This window comes from Microtus pennsylvanicus, chromosome 11, assembly GCF_037038515.1.
Source record: "Microtus pennsylvanicus isolate mMicPen1 chromosome 11, mMicPen1.hap1, whole genome shotgun sequence".
Taxonomy (NCBI): Eukaryota; Metazoa; Chordata; class Mammalia; order Rodentia; family Cricetidae; genus Microtus; species Microtus pennsylvanicus.
The window spans coordinates 66,183,649-66,202,279 of record NC_134589.1 but is presented as its reverse complement, the minus strand read 5'-3'; the positions used below and the strand labels follow the sequence as shown (position 1 = coordinate 66,202,279).

General features: G+C 47.6%; 1 protein-coding gene across 2 annotated transcripts in view; it reads left to right on the top strand.

The window, feature by feature from the left end:
• The window catches only part of Slc36a1 (solute carrier family 36 member 1), a 34,309-nt gene extending 21,077 nt beyond the window's left edge, over window positions 1-13,232 (top strand). The window contains exons 7-12 of one of the 2 annotated variants that reach the window (XR_012912404.1): window positions 904-1,122; window positions 2,842-2,940; window positions 3,896-4,062; window positions 6,033-6,202; window positions 9,573-13,018; window positions 13,120-13,232. Coding sequence is in view for 1 of the 2 variants with exons in the window: in XM_075992557.1 (XP_075848672.1) it covers window positions 904-1,122; window positions 2,842-2,940; window positions 3,896-4,062; window positions 6,033-6,202; window positions 9,573-9,844 (927 nt within the window). In the remaining variant the exon portion in view is untranslated. Of the gene's footprint in view, window positions 1-903; window positions 1,123-2,841; window positions 2,941-3,895; window positions 4,063-6,032; window positions 6,203-9,572 lie in introns of both variants that reach the window. The other variant, XM_075992557.1, reaches the window with a different exon arrangement.
• The last annotated feature ends 5,399 nt before the right edge of the window (window positions 13,233-18,631 follow it).

The following is an 18,631-nucleotide window of genomic DNA, read 5'->3' as shown; positions in this document are numbered from 1 at the left end:
AGGGACCTTTTTCTGTAGAAGTGGTCAGCTCTGTAGAGGCTGCTGGGCAGGCTTAGGGGCCAGGGTCCATCAGCTCTTGACGGAAGCCAGGCTTGTATCTCTCAGACATAGGGTGTCTGAGACCCTTGGCCCTAAAGGCTGTGTTAATGAGTTAGGGTCAGAGCCTATGTCCCAGCTCTCTGATAAGCCAGGTTCAGCCACCTGTCCTGAATCAGTCAATTAAAAGAGTAGACTTGATAATGAAGAACAGAAAAGGACGTATTCCATATGGCCTCTCTGAGAGGAAGGGCCCGTGGATCCCCACCAAGTGCATCTTCAGGGTCCTGACAGGAGATTAAGGTTCAAATAGAAGGAAGGAGATAGGAATAATTACTAGCCCTGGTCAAGGTGCCCCTGGCCCATCATTGTCTGTGCTCCAGTCTCTCCTGCAAGGTGGTTTGACAAGTTGTCTTGTTGGCACAGTGTGGAATCCCTTCCATTTTCCAGGAGACCAGTTCCCCATCTGGCTGGCACCAGGTCCTCCTGTTCTCAGTGGGGGATTCCTGGGGGGAACTCCAGCTGTCTAAGATTCCAGAGTCCAGATAGCCAGAACAAGGACTCAAGTGTTTCTTTAGCGTGTTCCCTTTCATTTCAGGCGGGCTAGTTACAGCTGGATCAGGGCCTGCAGGCTTTCCCCTCTGTTTCCTGAGCACCAGCAGGAACGCTTAGGATCAGAATGTGAAAGAACTCAACACTATCTTTCTGTCTGTCTCCCACATCCTTCTGTCTTTTGTGAGACATGATCAATCCAGACTTAACTGGTTCGCAACAATGAAGACTCCCAGAGAGGTTCCTCAGTCATAGGTGCCTACTTAAAGACCCTCTCTGGCTGGATACCTACTGGCTCTTTTCTTCTCATTCCAGGTGATAGAGGCGGCCAACGGGACCACCACCAACTGTCACAACAACGAGACTGTGGTCCTGGTGCCCACCATGGACTCTCGACTCTACATGCTCGTCTTCCTGCCCTTCCTGGTGCTGCTGACTTTCATTAGGAACCTGCGCATCCTGTCCATCTTCTCCCTGCTGGCCAATGTCAGCATGCTGGTCAGTCTGGTCACAATCTACCAGTTCATCGTCCAGGTACAGTCCCAGACCCTTCCCCATCCTGTGGAATAGGGAAATCAAATGGAGTGGTCATACACTGCTTACATGCGGTGTATGTAGTCTGGATGTGGCACAGTTTCCTGGGGAGGTGGGAGCAGATGTTTACTCCAGTGACAGACCAAAGAAATTATCCCACCTCGGTTTTTTGATCTATATTTTTTATGACATTTTTATTTTGTTGGTATTGTTGTAGAGTTAAGCTTGTGTGTATAATTGGCAAGCTCCTCTGTACAGGGAACTTTCTCCGCTTCCTTAGTTGGGTTGTAGATCGGCATTGCCAGCATCAGTCACTCAACTGATGGAATGATGGCTGTCCTTCCCCCCTGTCTCAGTCACCAGCACCCATAGCTGGGAATCGTGATACTCCCTACCCGCAGCTCCATCTGACGATAGATGAACCTGGTAGCTGTCTGTCACTAGCCCACGGTAGCACTGGTTTCTAGTTTCTTTTCATCTGCGACTCAGGAATAGTTTCTAGATGATCTTGTGCTCAGGTCTCATCTTAGAGCAGAGATACCTATTTGTCTATATCCTGCATACTAAAATGCTTCTCTTTTTTCTTAGAGTCGAAATTTAAAAATTAAAATGATAGATTTACATGTGGGTATATGAACATGAGTACAGGTGCTGTAGAGGCCACAAGAGGGCGCCAGGTCTTCCTGGTGTCACATAATAGTAGTGAGACATTCAGTGCAGGTGCTGGGAATTGAACTTGGGTCTTCTGCAAGAGTAGTGTGTGCTCTTAATGATGGAGCCACCCTCACCCTCAGCTTTGACTTTTATGTTTTTAAAAAAATCATTTTGCTGCCTTTGCTCAGCATTCCTCAACATTGTTCTCTTGTGCTTCTTGATAGTTGGAAGTGCTCAGCCTAGCGGATGAAAAAAAATAAGGTGGGGGAGGAAGAGACTAATCTAGAAATCATGTCTTCCAGGTTTATCTCTGTGGATGTTTGCAGAGTTGCATCGCCATTATTATATAACTGTGTGGTTGTGGTTGATTTGTTTTTTAGACCAGGTAGCCCAGGCTGGCCTTAAACTCACTGTAAACCATAGGTTGACCTTGAACTCTTGATCCTCCTGCCTCAGCCTCCTAAGGACTGAGATTACAGATGTAAGTCACAGCACCTGACTATAATGAATTAATAATGTTTCCTCAATATTATTTCATAGTCAATTTTTCATGTTCTTCTTTACTATCTCATGTACAGAGTCCAAGCTGATTTTGAACTCCTGATCTTCTAAAGTTCTGGGTTTACAAGCATGTACTCCAATGTCTGCCTTTAACTTTTACTTTTTGTATAGTGTGTAATATTCTGTGATAGGTTTGGCATGTGGCTAATTGATCTCTTCTCTTGGAGTATTTAAGATGGTTTTTCGTTTCTTTGCTAGGTAGCTTTGACAGTTTCTTTATCTCTTGAGTTTCTTCTTTTGTATCAGATGTCTGGGGATGGGATCACCGAGCGAGAGTGGAGCTTTATGCAGGTGTCAGCATGTGGGCAGTTATGCTATACTGGGCAGATCTTTATCCAGAGCAAGCAGGGGCTTCCCAGTCTGAAGAGAGAGAAAGCTTGACTGTTTGTTAGCTTCTTCCTTTTTTTTTTTTTTTTTTTATATATCTTGGATTTAGGAGTGCTCTGACTTTCGATTCAAAGCCCCAATCTCTGAGTAGCCCTTGGCTTTGTTCGTCTTTTTCAGAGTATCCCGGACCCCAGCCACCTCCCCTTGGTGGCTCCATGGAAGACCTACCCTCTGTTCTTCGGCACAGCAATTTTTGCTTTTGAAGGCATCGGCGTGGTAAGAGGGGCACCATGGTGTGGGCCTGAGTGCTTGCTAGCACCCCAGTCTCCCCACTGTCTGCTTTAGTGCTTAGGAACCCCCATTGGAAATCATCTCTTGAGCTGGATGTGGTGGCACGTGCCCTTTGTCACAGCACTCGGGAAGTGGGGATGAGAGGATCAGGAGTTTGGGTCATCACTGGCTACATAGCTAGTTTGAGGCCAGTCTAGATACAGGAAACCCTCCCCTACCCCCACAAAAAGCAAGGAAGGGAAGCTCATCCTTAGGAAAATTGGCTGGAGGCAGCAAGCTCAGGACAAGTGTCAGAGTCTTGCTGGGGGCCATGCTGCTGTGAGGTGAAGGACACCCCCAGCCTCTGATGTCTCACCTCTCCCCACTCCTCGTTAGACAGTGGGTTCTGAAGCCCTTTGTGTGCCTGAGAGTGTAGTGCTAATCGATTAGCTGATTCACTGTGCACTAAAGAAGAGTGTACTTGGGGGTCTGGCAATAAAGATTCTATTTTCTTTCAAGATGTCGTGTGTGTGTGTGTGTGTGTGTGTGTTTTCATGTGCATGTGTTCACCTGTGCGTGTGTGTGTGTTTGTGCACACACACGAGTGTGTATGCTTTTGTGTTTGGAGGTCAGAAGTCAACATCAAGTGTTTCCATCTTGCATGTCCATTTTGGGACCTAACCTCTGTCACTGAACTTAGGATTTCCTGCGTTGCCTAGACTGTTGTCAGGCCAGCGAGCTCCACTGATGAGCCTGTCCTCCTCCCCCACCCTCCCTCTGCCAGCTGCTGGGGTCACAGATTCACGCCACCACACCTGACTCTTTTGTGGGTTCTGGGCATCTGAACTCAGGTTCTCGTGCATGCACAGCAAAGCTCCCCAGGCCCCTGATGATGCTAGTTTTGTGGTGTGCCCACTTTTCTTTCTCACGTGCTTTCTTTCCCCTTACGACTTTTTTGTAGGTGCTACCCCTTGAGAACAAAATGAAGGACTCACAGAAGTTTCCGTTCATCCTGTATTTCGGGATGGCCATTGTCACTGCACTCTACATCAGCCTGGGGAGCCTGGGGTACCTGCAGTTTGGAGCTAGTATTAAGGGCAGCATCACACTCAACCTGCCCAACTGCTGGTATGTGGTGGGGAGGAGACTGGAAGCTTCTAGAAGGTGATGGGTCAGAATGTTGCATTTCCTTGTCACTTGGCTACCCTGACCTTGTGATTCCTGCAGCAGCTTGTACTGAATTCATGTGTGAATCATCCATCTGATGAGGCTTTCTCCTGGGAAATATGGAGCCCAAAAGAACTGAGTATCCAATCTATACTTTGTCATTCCAGACACCTGTGGAGGAGGGCAGACCTGTCTGGGCAGTCACAGACTGCTGTGTCGGTGGGCTGCTGGTTCTTGGGAGTTCTTTCTCGAGTGTCTTTCCTAGGCGGACATGCTATAGGGAAACGCTAAGACCTGCAGAAGTGTCTGGATGTCCCAGAGCGAGGGCTAAGCAGTCTCTGGTTGGAAGTTGAAAACCCCATTGTAGAGAGCCCCTGTTCTGCTCACACTGAGAAACACCCAGGGACCGAGAGCAGCCTTTCCTTCCATACAGCCGATTTGATGGCACTCTGAGTGGAGAGACTGGGTGAGGACAAATAGAGAAAATTGCTGACTCAGTAGGGCCGGTGTGTAGTCCAGGATCCTAGGCAGCAGGCATCTGAGGGTCCCCCCAGCTGTCTTCGCCCCACTCAGCTGCCTTCAACTCACCCCGTGCTTCTGTAAGGTGCATTTACGTGGATATGCCTGCAGGGGACGCTCCTGACTCCGGATTTAGCAGCTCTCTGGAGGGCTCAGGGTCTTAACTCAGGGCACAGCCCGATGACTGTTTTCCCCCCTCAAAGAGTTTGTATTGCTTACACTTAACAAGAGAGACGTTTTTACCCACCCTAGTCTTTTCCAGGATGTCCTCACAGCTTAAGAGCCTCATCTAGGCATTTAGTTCAACTACAGCAACGACCTGTTCACATAACACACATAAGACATTTAAATCAAGCCCAGAGCGGCCAGTGGCTCTCGCTGCTCTATGCACAGGTCTTGATGAAGGTGGGTTTCTGCTGAAGACAGAGTGGCCCTTCCTGTGTGTACTGAGTCGGGTTCAAAAGCACTGTGCTCTGGGGTGCTAAGTTGGAGTACCCCATGGTATGTCAGTGGCCTCCGTGGGGAGTTTCTGAGGTCTGTGGTAAAAGGCATCTCTGTTGGGATGGGGAGGGGCCTATGCTCCTTTCTGCCTCCCCCCTTCCCCGCCACCACCACAAACTGATTCTAAGATGCGCTGAATTGCATGGGAAGGGCAAAAGTGGCTTGTTAGAGTCCAGTAGTTATTTTTGAAAGGTATTTGCTCATGCGCAGAGGGCAAAGATCCCAGATATACAGAAGGTGTAAAGAGAATGTTTTACTACACCATGGGGCACACTCTCTGCATTCACAGTGTGTCACTCAGCGGTGTGTAAGTGTGTGTGTATTGTGTGTGTAGGTTTTCTTTCCCTTCCTTCCTTCCTTCCTTCCTTCCTTCCTTCCTTCCTTCCTTCCTTCCTTTCTTTCTTTCTTTCTTTCTTTCTTTCTTTCTTTCTTTCTTTGAAAGTTCTCATGCAGCCCAGACTTGTCATGTAGCAGAGACTGATCTTGGACTCTTCATCTCTCTGCTTCCTTCTCCAGAGTGCTAGGGTTATGATGTACCTGGCTCGCCTCCTCATTTTGAAGAGCTATGTGAGGGTACTGTGATTTAGTCAGTTTTCTGTGAATTAATGTTTCATTTTTTTTATAGTCTTTCCTTACACAAAAGCTATGGAGGACTAATTTTTAAAAATTAATTTGCATTTAATCTGTGTATGCGTGTGTGCGTGTGTGCATGGGAGAAGGAGAGAGGGAGGGAGAGAGAGAGAGAGGAGAGAAGAGAAGAGAGAAGAGAAAGCCAGGCCTAAAGCTTCTGAATCTGAAGACCCTGTGGGTTGGTGACCTTTCCAGTTGTGCAGGGTGCAGGGTGGCTTTGGCCTCTGTCCAGGGCTGTCAGAGTGCGCTGCCAGGCTCCTGAGAGCACCCACTCTCTGCAGGTTGTACCAGTCTGTGAAGCTGCTGTACTCCATAGGCATCTTCTTCACATACGCTCTCCAGTTCTACGTCGCGGCTGAGATCGTCATTCCCGTCATTGAGTCCCGAGTGCCTGAGCGTTGCAAGATGGTGGTGGACCTTTGTGTACGCACTGCGATGGTCTGCGTCACATGTGAGTAGAAGACATTATTTCTGTATTTATTTAAAGCAGTAGTTCTCAACCTGTGGGCTGTGACCTCCTCAGGGGTCACCTATTGGATATCCTGCATATCAGATGCTTACATTATGATTCATAACAGTAACAAAATTACAGTTAGGAAGTAACAACAAAATAATTTTATGGTTGCAGTCATCACAACATGAATAACTGTATTAAAAGGTTGCAGCATTAGGAAGGTTGAGAACCACCTACTTAAAGCCTAGAGGACATCTGAATCCCCACTGAGAGCCTGGCACACAACCACGCTACTGAAGTTGACGCATGAAGCATTGGTTCTCAGCGATCCCCAGAGATTTCTGAAGTAGGGACGGTAGTTTATAGATGAGGTCTAAAGTACAATAGAGAACAAAGACACACTGCTATTGTCCCAGCTGAAGTGGGTAACAATCTAAAAGCCTCTTCAGGGGGCTGGGGATGTAGCTCAGTTTGCAGCATGATTACTGAGCATACATGAAGCCCTGGGGTTCCATCATGAGCACTACTAATGTGTGGTGTGCACCTGCAAGTCCAGCACTGAGGAGGTAGAGGCAGGAGGATTAGAGGTTTGAGGTCAACCTGGGATATATGAGACCCTATTTCAATAGATGATAGACAGACAGACAGACAGAAGATCAAGGGTTTGAGTTCAGCCTGGGATATATGAGACTCTGTTTCAGTAGATGATAGGTAGGTAGGTAGGTAGGTAGGTAAGTAGATAGATAGATAGATAGATAGATAGATAGATAGATAGATAGATAGATAGATAGATGACAGCTAGGTAGATAGATGATGGATAAATGGGTAGGTGGCTGGGTGGATGGATAGATAGATGAATGGATGGGTGGATGGATAGATAACTGGATAAAAGGATGGATAGATGGATGGATGATGAATTGACAGATAGATGGATAACTGCTTCAATCACATCCACTAGGATGTCTAGGCAGGAGGGTCAAGAGCTCAGGGCTAGCCTGGGATACACAAAACCTTGTCTCTCTCTGTCAATCAATAGCTAGCCACTTTGCCTTCTCTGCAATGAAGACTCATTAGTTTGATTGAAGGTATGTGTTTGTTGTTTTAAATAGCTGTCCATCCTGAGCTGGGGAAATGACCCTAGATTTTTTTATATATTCATCTTTGAACATCTGTCGATTAACCTGATTGTTTACCTCTGTTTTTTTTTTTTTAATTTCCCCTATACCCTATCCTGAGCCAAGTGGTATAAGTTAAACATTAAAATCAGAATATAACCTATGTTCTGTTTGTTGAAAGCAAGGTCAATTTTTAAAAATTAACTTTTCCTCTTGCTTCTGTGAGTTAAAATGGGGAATTTATAACCAACTGGCCCCTAATTTCCAGTTTGAATTTTCAGGAGATTTGCAGTTTTCCAAATTAAGCTTTTGTGTTAGTTTTATTGTTTTGGGTCATACATCTCATTACTTATTATATCAAGACATTCCCTGAAATGTCCTTAAATTACTTAATCCTAGCCTCTACCTTTGGAATAAATATGGACCTATATGATTTTTCTTCTCCCTCCTCAGGCTCATCCACACATACATACACATATGTTTGTAAACTGAACCGAAGTTAAATTGGTTTTGTTATTGTTGTTGTCTTATTTACTGTTATATGCACAGATGGTGGTGGGACCCATGTAGAGGGCAGAGGACAGCTTGTGTTAAATGACCTAGAACCTCTGACCTTACTGACCCCACCATATTTGACTCACCATTGTTTTCCTGCAAGGACAGTGAGTAGAAGGCCAGCCTTCTTGACATCTATGTAGAAAGAACTCTCTAGAACTAAGGGGGTGACCTTGATCCTCTAACTTAACCTTGGGCAGCTCTCCTGAGGATTTCTTGCAGACTGAGTCTGGTCATCGTGGGTCCTCCAGCTTTTTGGAGCATGCCTAACCCTGAGAACTCTGGCTTCTCCTGCTCTTTGGCAGACTCCAGCCTGTCTCCTGGCAGAAACAGCCCTGGAGACAGATAAACTAAGAAGCAACCAACCACACAGACTACACTGTGATCTCACCCTCTGCAGCGGCTCCCGGTGCCCACTCTGTGTGTCTGCCATGGTTTAGCTCAAGTGTTGAGTAGTGCTTCTGTGTGCACAGTGGCTTGTCTCGTCAGTTCTGAGGGCCTGCTTCTTGAATCTAAAGGGTTTTGCAAGATAGGGTATGGAGCATTCAAATAACTTGCCTTCCCAATGCAGATCCTCCAGAAAAAAATAGGTTTGTCTCTGTAAAATGTCCCGAAGCATAGGGCTTACTTCCCGAACGGCTTATTCGTACGCCATCCTGCAGGAACTGGCAATCCCTGGCTCCAGACCTCATCCTGTCCTTAGATTCTCTCGGTTTTTCTGCTGTGTTTTTCCTGGCTCTGTCTGGGCCTCACTGTCCTTTGTACTGAAGGGCACTCACAGGGACGGGCTGTGTTTGATCTTTGAGAGCATATTCTGCACTCCCATCTCCTGTGATCTGTTCGGGTCCTTTGTCCTATGAAAGGAGGCAGCCCCTTCATCTTTGCCAGCTCCATAGCTTTTCCCCACTTCCCTGGAGACTTTGAAGTAATTGTGGAAGGCAGAAGAGAGGTCTCTTAGGGTAGCACCAACTCAAATGTACTTGTGTGGGTTCATTTTGTTCTTTCTTCTCTGTGTATTCAATTCTTGTGGTAAAGTTGATTGGTGAGTCACTTTGCATCTTGATGTGGCTATTTTCAGTTATATCCGCGTACTTTATGGGCAGCCTTTTTTTTTTAATTGCTGTCTCTAATGTTTTCTTTAGTTTTCTTTCCCTTCGTCAACTTATACATCCAAGAAAAAAAGGGAGATTTCAGCCCAGTCTCTTATTATTTCAATTTTATGTGTTTGGATGTTTTACCACATGTGTGTCTGGTGCCTGGGCATCAGATCTCCTAGAACTGGAGTTATAAACACCATATGGGATCCATCAGTGTAAGGAAGTGAGTGGTCCCTCAGGAAGGCCCACCCACTTTTCTCTACCCCGCCCTTTCCTTTGGGAGAGACTCAATAGAAGACCAGCTTGGAGAGTGGCTGCAATCCTCGTGTTTGGGGGCTGAGGCAGGAAGATCTCCAGTTCAGTGGCAACCTAGAATACATACTAAGGCAATCGTGACGTAGTAGCTCGTGATGGTGCTGTTACGAGCCAGGAGAGCATAGTAATTCTACATCTCTGGTCATGTATTGCCCAGAGATTGGACTAGATAGCATCTTGATCTCCTTTGAGCCCTGTGTTCCAAATGTGGACCCAAGCTGAATTTTCTGGCCAGTGAGCATAGTCTCAGACATTCTTCACCAAAGATGTCCCCTCTCTCTGCAGGTGTTCTGGCCATCCTCATCCCACGCCTGGACCTGGTCATCTCCCTGGTGGGCTCTGTAAGCAGCAGTGCCCTGGCCCTCATCATCCCGCCCCTGCTGGAGGTGACCACCTACTATGGGGAGGGCATGAGCCCCCTGACCATCATCAAGGATGCCCTCATCAGCATCCTGGGCTTCGTGGGCTTCGTGGTGGGGACCTATGAGTCTCTGTGTGAGCTGATCCAGCCAAGCCATGGCGAGATCTCCACCAATTCCACCAGTGCCTTCCTATAAGGATCTGGGTGTGTTCCCTGCCAAGCCCCCACTCTTGTGTGTCTCCCAATAGTGTCCCCACAGCCTCAGGTATGGTTCAGCCTCTGGAGAAAGGCAAGGTTGCTGCCTGGGTACTCCTCCACCTGGCATTGGACCCTGGGGTACCTTGAGTTTGGGAGGAGGGAGAGGAGCAGACATTACACTTGTGATGGTGCAGTCCCTGCTTTCCTCTTCACACCTCCTCCCTCAGCCCGGTCTCCCCCATCTGACCGCCACACCTAAATTCCCGCAGCACAGCTCACTTTATTTACAAGGTAATGTCCTGCTCCTGGCATTTCCTCCTTCCCAGGGATAGGGCTAGATTAAGTAAGTGGGGGACTCTGATGTTTCACAAAGCCAGGCCTCTTTCTCATTGGGCTCCCAAATGCTGTGTACCTCACTCTCCCACCCAGCTGAGTCCTGAGAGGCTTCTGGACCCCCAAACCCTCAGACCATACCACCGTAGCTCTCACTTCCTGTGTAGGTCACAATACTGCCCTCTTCATTCCTTTAGCTCTTAAAGATAATGAGATGCTGCCCCTATTGGAGGTATTTATAATTTATTTAAGCTTACATTTGGGGATCTGACTTCAGACCCAGCATCATGGTGGGTTACTTCTTCAGCAGCTTGCACTTGGCTTCTCTTGCCACAAAGAAACCTGCTCCAGGGGACCATGGTATATGTCCTTCACCCTCTTGGTTGTGTGGCCTAGGGGCCATTCTTTTTGTTTGTTTTGTTTTTTTGTTTTTGTTTTCTGAGACAGGGTCTCATGGCACCAAAGTTGGCTTTGAACTTGCTGTGTCAAGGATAACCTTGAACTCTTGGTCCTCCTACCCCTGCCTCAAGTATTGAGATTACTAGCATGAGCTGTCCCGCCCAGCTGGCTCAGAGACCTTAAGTGTGAGCCTGCACCGCCTCTAGGAGATCCATGCATACATGGACTTCCGTTTATGAGACTGAATCCATATGGGCATTTGGAAGTACTTGTGGTGTGTTGGCTGAGACAGGGGTGTGGGTTCTGACTTTCTCTTCGTGACACTACGCACAAGGGTCATTGTTTACAGTTTCCTGGGGAGAGAGCAGAAGCCCTGTTTTGTCCCAAGATGCCTCTGTATCCTAGGTTTCCAAGAAACCACTAAACACTATTTGTGATCTGTATCATCCCCCATCACACCTCCTATAGAGTCACGTGGCTTTTAGGTCTGTCATCTCCGGGTGGGACAGGATTTGCCTTGAACCTCAGTTTAGAGAAAGGAGCAAGAATTGAACAGGGTCTTGCTTTTGTGTTTGACAGAAGCTAGAAGGGCTGTGGCCTGACCTTGCAGCCAAGTCTCTTCCTGCTGTTCTGTCCAGAGCCTGCTATGTGACTTCCAGGTCAAAGGATGGGAAGGGTGGCCTCTGACTTACAGCAGCATCTGGCCCACGCAGTGATGCTAAGAGGAAGCATTGCAGTCTGGCTGCCCCTTAGCCCTTAGGAGAGCAGTGCCTTTCACATCATTCTTTCTGCTCATTTGCATCTCCACAGGTGCTTATGCGGCTAGGTGCCAGCCGGGTTTCACAGATGCCTTTCTGAAGTCTCAGGCTGGAAAATGAACCAAGTAGGTTCAGACACTGACCTGATATTTCTGGGCTTGGGCTCCAGCAGCCCAGCTGTGGGCCAGGCTCTCTCCTAGAAGTCAGCTGAGCAAGGCTTCCTGGATGGAGGGACAGCGTATTCAGAACTGTTAGAGGTTTTAGAAGTCAAGACCAAGCCCAGCAATCATTTCAGGGCCCCTGGCCTGAGACCGTGTGGAGTACCTTCTTTAGCACTAGGCTAGGGGCAGCTTCCCTGGTGTGACCTCTTGCTGTGCTCCTGAGGCACTGCTAGTTTGGTGGCTGAACCCTTTCAGGAAGATCAGGGCCTTTCTGGATGATACCAGGCAGCTGCTAAGCATGTGGTTCCAGGGGGAAGAGGAGGCGGGTCCTCGGCTGCACGCAGCCTACGGTTCCCAGGAGCCCTGAGTCAGGCCTCTCCTGCTGTCACTGGGGAACCAGATGGCCCCTGGTGAGGAAACACTCAGATAAATGGAAGGTTGAGGGGAAGAACAGGCAAGGCCAGATGCCCCAAGGGCAGACAGGCTGCCTGGTCCTATCAGCCTGGTCCTTGCCTGTACCCACAGTTCAGAGACCCATTATCCCAGACTTGAATGTGAGCACTGGCTGGGAAGAGTGTGATCTAGCCTGTGCGGCTCACCCTGCCCCAACTAGAGCGGCATCATTTGTAATGTGCTGATGTCTGGGGTCAGGAGAGGTATGGGTTAGCTTAGCTCCACCCACCTCACCTCTCTAGCCACACCTATGGGCAGGTGCTCACTGTCTGCCCTTCACTCATGGAAGTCATGGCTTAAGAGTGGTCGGTGGTCTGAAGGCAGATCCCAGGGCCTGTCCTTAGGCTCGCTCATCCTCAGACTTCTTCCCCTATTCGGTGGCATGTCTTCGGGCACTGCCGTTTCTCCTGATCTTCCCAGGACGTATGGGGCTCCAATCATGTTTACAGCACTCTCTGTCCTCTCTGCACACGGAGGACAGGGCTTTGCTCTCCCTACTGGCCAGCCCCAGCCACCGCTCCCACTGGGACACTGAGGCTTGCAGAGACCTGATATGGGAACCAGACAGGACAGTGGGAGCTGGCAATCAGGAGGGTGGCGCCAAGTGGACTTTAGAATTTCATTTTCTAAAGTGCATTACAAATCAGATACCATTAGGGGGAAGCGAGCCGTCTGGCTGCCTTGGAAACCGTGGTCAATATTGAAGCCACTTTAGCCCTGCTGGCGACACCGGCTTCCACCTGGCCGGTTCCTTCCCTTTTTGTGTATCCTGAGTCATTCCCTGGCCAGGGACATTAAACCGTGCTCATAGGCAGTTATCAGAAAGAAAAAAAAAAAGTGGAAAATGAGACTGGAAGGTGGCTGGTGTTCGCCCTGTGCTTTGGTTTAAATCAAGGTGATGTTAAAGAAGCTATTTTCTTTCTTTTTTTAAATGAACAATAAAATCCCATGTCTGTATTGTAACTGTCAGTGAATGTACGAATCAAGGACCGAGAGCGCTGCCATGCAGGGTGCGATAGCCAGACAGCACTGTGTGTCCTGTACCTCCCTGGATGTGATTTCAGTAGGGTAAGCACACACATGTGGCTCATGTCAGAACACTGCCAGGCAGGGTGCGATAGCCAGACAGCACCGTGTGTCCTGTGCCTCCCTGGATGTGATTTCAGTAGGGTAAGCACACACATGTGGCTCATGTCAGAACGTCTAGGTCTCAGTTGGGTTGAACACATGGATCTTGTGTTAAATTTCCACTTCAATAAATGAATTTATTTTTTATTTTTGAGAGGTTGCAATTTGTGTCTTTGTTTTCACACTCCAAAAAATAAATCACTTGGGATAGGTCTGTCTGTTGGAGGGAGAGGGGATCTGAGAAAGGGTCTGGAGATATATTTTTTTTTTCTGTTAAACAATCCTGCCTTCCTAAACCAACTTAGCATTCATTCCCCTGGAATCCTGGGTAGAAATTTCCAATGCCTTCTGCATATGCCAGTAGGTAGTTTTAGGTGTCAGCTTGGTTTTGGGGGCACATAAGAGCCTAGGTGTTTGCAAATGTTAGCATCTACAGCAGTTGGCTGAGTACAGATTGCCCTTGCTAGTGTAGGTAGCTTTATCTTGACTCTTGAACTGTGGCTTCCCTAAGGAGGAATCCTGCTTAGGCCACAGTGTCAACTTCTGACCCTACACAATTGACTGAAACCAGCCCGCCTTGGGAATTTTATTCCTGTCTGCCACAGCCAAGGCAGTTTTCTGAAATCTGTTATTATGCATGCACGCTATCTGTATACACGAAGAGCTTGCTTACCCTAACTGAGGTGGCTACTAATTCACTGTTGCATATGTGCCCCATCACTGATGTCGTTTTCTGGTCCATGGCTCTGTGTGTGCACATAGACGGAGTCAACCCCAAGGCCTCGAGACTCACACAGGCCACCTGCTGGTACAAGGAACTGCAACACGGTGGGTTTTGGTGCCAGAATTCAAGCGCTGCTCAAGGTACCTGCCTCTTCTCTTTGCTTCCAGCCTGGGGGAGGGTGTTTTGAGGGTAAAGGAAGTAGCAAAAAAAAGATGAAAAGGTTTAGAAATAGTTTTGGAAATATTAGTTGGAAGAAGTCAAAGCACTTTACATGATGCGCATCAAGGTGTCATTTGTGTCTTGTGGCTCCCAGATCTCCAGGTCCCTCGAGCTAAGCCTGTTGCTCTATAGAGACATGCATGTGGGACATACATGTGGGTGACAGTGAGCTGACCCTGGTTGTCTAGGTAGACAGCTACCCCTTTGTGGATGCGCTTGGAGACTGGGAACCTTGAGTGGTGCGCTTTCCTAGACCATGACCGCTAGTCTCCTTCACCTTTCTGAAAAAAAAAAAAATGGATTCTAATCTACATTAAGAAAAATTTGCCAGTTTTTCAGTGTACAACTTGATGAATTGAGATCATCAATAAAAATGTATAACATTGCCTTGGTCTTAAATGTTCACTTATTTGTTTATTTTGTGTGTGTGTGTGGGTGTGTGTGTGTGTGTGTGCGCGCGCGCGCACGCGCGCCTGGATGTTGGGCATTCTGCTTACTCCCTAGAGACAGGGTCTCTCATTGAACCTGGAGCTGGGCGGGCAGCTAGACAGATCCAGGGATCCTCTTGTCTGCGGTTAAAAGCATGTACTAGATGGGTTTTTACGTGGGCTCTGGGGATCTGAACTCAGATCCTCTTGTTTGTGCAGCAAGTGTTCTTACCCGCTGAGCCCGCTCCCCAGGTCCAGCATTTTGTAACCTCCCCTCTCCCCACAACACTCTGCCCTTGACCTTGGAACAAAGGTGTGTGGCTGTGGGGACCACACAGAGTTTGCCTTTTCAATGGTAAGGGTAGAACAGTGGGTTGGGACTTTTTTTTTTATCAATGACAGTCAACAGTTTTCTATATAGCATCTCATTTAATATTCAGAGCCAGTGAAAGAAACTTCTGGCAATATGCCCTTTGCAAACAGAAGCATTAAGAGGTTTTAAAATCTTACCCAAGATCCACATTTTCTAACTAGCCAGGTCTCTCACCTCGTGTCTTTGCCGTGGAGATCCGAGGCTCCTGCTTTCATCCCTTCTTATCTGCCCTCCCTCAGTGAACACAGAGAAGCCTCCCTGTCTGCCCCCACAGACCTGCTGGGTACCTAGGCCACCCCCACTGTGCTCTGTTTCCATCCTGTTAGTCCTCCATGGTCTGTGAGAATGACCCTGCTGTCCACATTCCCAGTCCCTGTGCCTTCTCATTGCTGGCTCCTGACCTAGCTGGCTGCCCTTGTCTCTGCTCAACCTGGGCCTCAACTTTTACCACCCAGACCAGCTGGCTGCTTGTCTCTGGAATCTTCCCTGGCTAGTTTGGTGGGAATTTATGGCTCCTTCCCCAGCTACTTGCTGTTATCTGTTGCACTTTATAACTTACCTGTGCTAGGGAGATGTGACTCCATCAACCCTTCATGGTCTGTAGGTGTCTCAGCTATAGATTCAACCAACTCAATGTAAGAAACACAAGGAAAAATTATACTTAATATTGAACATGTATAGATTTTATGGTTCCCTCACCTCTCATCCGCATGATCTTAGGTATGAGAACAGTCTAGAGAGGGTGTAGAGTATGTAGGAAGACCTGTGTAGGTTACAGGCAAATAGCACACTGTTTTATGCAAGGCACTAAAGCTTCCAAAGTTGGGTATCCTTGGTGGGCCCTAGAACCAATGCCCCGGGGATAATGAGGGTCTCTGCACTTGGCCCCTTGCCTAAGTCCTAAGCTTCTAAGAGCATTAACTAAAAGAGACCACCTCCCTTCCTCATCATATGCCCCAGGGGTGAGCTTGTCCCTGAATTGGTTTGGGGACTCAGTGTAACCTATAGTGAGTAGCGTCCTGGACAGGTAAGTTGCTTTTATTATGTCTTTTAATTTCATGTTAATCTCACCCAGCAGTTTCCTTGGCTGGGACCTTAGAGGTTGATTGGAGAATTTGAGACAATACTAGACTTGTCTTTGCTGACCTGGGTCCCAGAGAGCACTCCTGCATCTCAGGAGGCAGCCCAGGCTGTCAGTCAACACCAGATCATTGCCCCAGTGTGGCAGCTTACCAACTCTCTGTGTCCTACAGTGCCAAATGACTGTCCTTTTGTCCTGAAGCAGTTGTGGGCCCAAGTTTGATGGAAGGATTGGTTCTGAAGGCCAGAGAGCCCTCTGGTGGCCAATCTGGGGAGGTGCATGAAGGAAGGGAGGGGTTTGGGTCTTTGGGTTGGGAGGTAGCCATAGTGCTACTCTGTGGACTTTGGAGTAAGGTCCGAGGTTTCAGTGTTTCCCAAACAGTTCTTTTTATCCAAATAGGAATTTTGCTTGTGTTAGAAGAAAGTAACTGGTGGCCGGGATGCAGCATTCCTGATGGACTGCTGACCTGACATTTGATCCCCAGTACTGTGTGAACCTGGTGTGGTGGTAAAAGTAGGAAGACCAGAAGTTCAAGGTCATCTTCAGCTACGTAGCACATTCAAGGCCAGCCTAGGCTGCACGAGGCCTTGTCTAAAAAACACTTAAAAAAAGAAAAAAATAATAACTCTTGGTGTCCTTCTGTGACAGTTGCTATGAACTAGCTACTATTGCTGTTTACAATGGTCAACCTTCACTGTCAAGCTGGCTAGATTTAGAATTACTCAGGAGACACACCTCTGGGCAGGTCTTGGGAATTTCCGAAGTGGCTTAACTGAGGAGGACAAACCCACCCTGGAGATGTCTTTGAATTGATTCCCGATCCCATCGGGTTGCCAATATTAGCCATCATGGGAACCAGTGTGATGTTACTGACTGCCTTTGTTTACATAAAAAAAAATAAGAAGCCCAGCAGGACTTTGGCAGTGAAGTAAAGGGAGTCACGGGTGCAGAGATGGTCTTCTCAACAAGTGGCACTGAAGGTTGGGTGTCTACATCTAGAGAGCTGAGTGAGATTCAGGCCCATTAGTAAGGCATAAAACTATAAAGGATGTTGTAAAACCATAGAAGATATCATACAAAAAGTACAAAGCATCTTTGGTTTGACACTGACTTTGTTTTAAGAATCAGGAGACATACTGGGCGTGCATTTGAGGGGGTTTCCAAAGAGGTTTAACTGAGTGAGAGACCCTCCCTGTCTGTGGATGGCACCATCCCATAGGGTGGAGTTTCAGACTGGGGATAGAACAGGGAAAGTAGAAGCCAGCAGTACAGCAGCATTCTATTCTCTCTGCCCTCCGATCCACCCAGATGTGTGCATCTGGGTAGTTAGGCACAGCACCAAATGTGCCACACATGAGGAAAAGAATTGCTAAGTCAGACTGCCTTAAAATAAAAACTTGTCATGTTTTGTAATGTGTGCTCTAATCCCAGTATTTGAGAGGCAGAGGCAGGAGGATCAAAGTTTGAGGCCAGTCTATGATACATAGGTAAGTTCAAGACCAGCTGGGCTAAATGGTGGGCCTATCTCAGAGTGAGAGAGACAGAGAGAGAGAGAGAGAGAGAGAGAGAGACAGAGAGAGACAGAGAGAGACAGAGACAGAGAGAGAGAGACAGAGACAGAGACAGAGAGGCAGACACAGGGAGAGACAGAGAAAGGGAGAAATTTTCTATGAAAGACACTGAAGTTGTTATGTGAATGTTAAGGGGGGGGAAAGGCACAGACTTGGAGGAAATGTCTACAGAAAACCTTCCCCAGCAAAGAACTGTTTATCTAAAATAGGTAATAAACTCTTAAAATTCAACAATAAGATAATACACAACCTTACTTTTAAAACTGGGCCAATGGCTGGGTGGTGGCGGCCCACATCCTTAATCCCAGTATTCAGGAGGCAGAGGCAGGCAGGTCTATAGAGTGAGTTCCAGGACTGTTTCAGAGAAATCCTGTCTCAAAAACAAACAAACAAACAAACAAACAAAGCCTGGGCCAATGCCCTGAACAGCCTGAAGTAAAGGAGATTTGAAGACAGCAAAAAAATAAATAAACACAATGACTCTCTACATCACGTGCCGTCAGGGAAACACATATTGGGACAAATACCGAGACAGCTTTGCAGGCTTAGGAGAATGACCCAGACTGAGGGCAGAACAGCCATGCTGTTTGCCGTAAGGATGTGGTGGACAGCGATGCTCCCTCATTGCTGTAAGGATGTGGTGGACAGCGATGCTCCCTCATTGCTAGTGGAAATGCAAACAGTACAGATGCTTTGGTAGCTTCTTATAAAACTGAACCTACTCTTTACTGTCTCACTTACAAACCAGCTACACTCTGACATTTTCCCGAAGGAACCAAACACCTGATGACAGAAACACCAGCTCATGAGGTTTTAGTGGCTAAAACGTGGAAGCAACTGAGATGTTCTCCAGTAGGCAAGTGGATGAACAAACTGCCGTATCCGAGTCATGGCACAGATGTCAAAAGGAGATATGCTATGTAGCCACACAGCGAAGTGGTGGGAACGTAAATGCATGCTACCCAGTGCTACACAGCGAGATGCTATGATCTGAAATGGCCGCTTGAGGTGTGGTTCTGACTCTGGCCTTTTATAAAGGGCAGAACTGTGGAGACATGTCAGTGGCTGCCAGGGGCTAAGAGACGGGGTGACTGGCAGAATTCTTAGATCAGCTAAGTTGCTCCACACGATACCTTCATGGTGGGTGTCCCGTTACC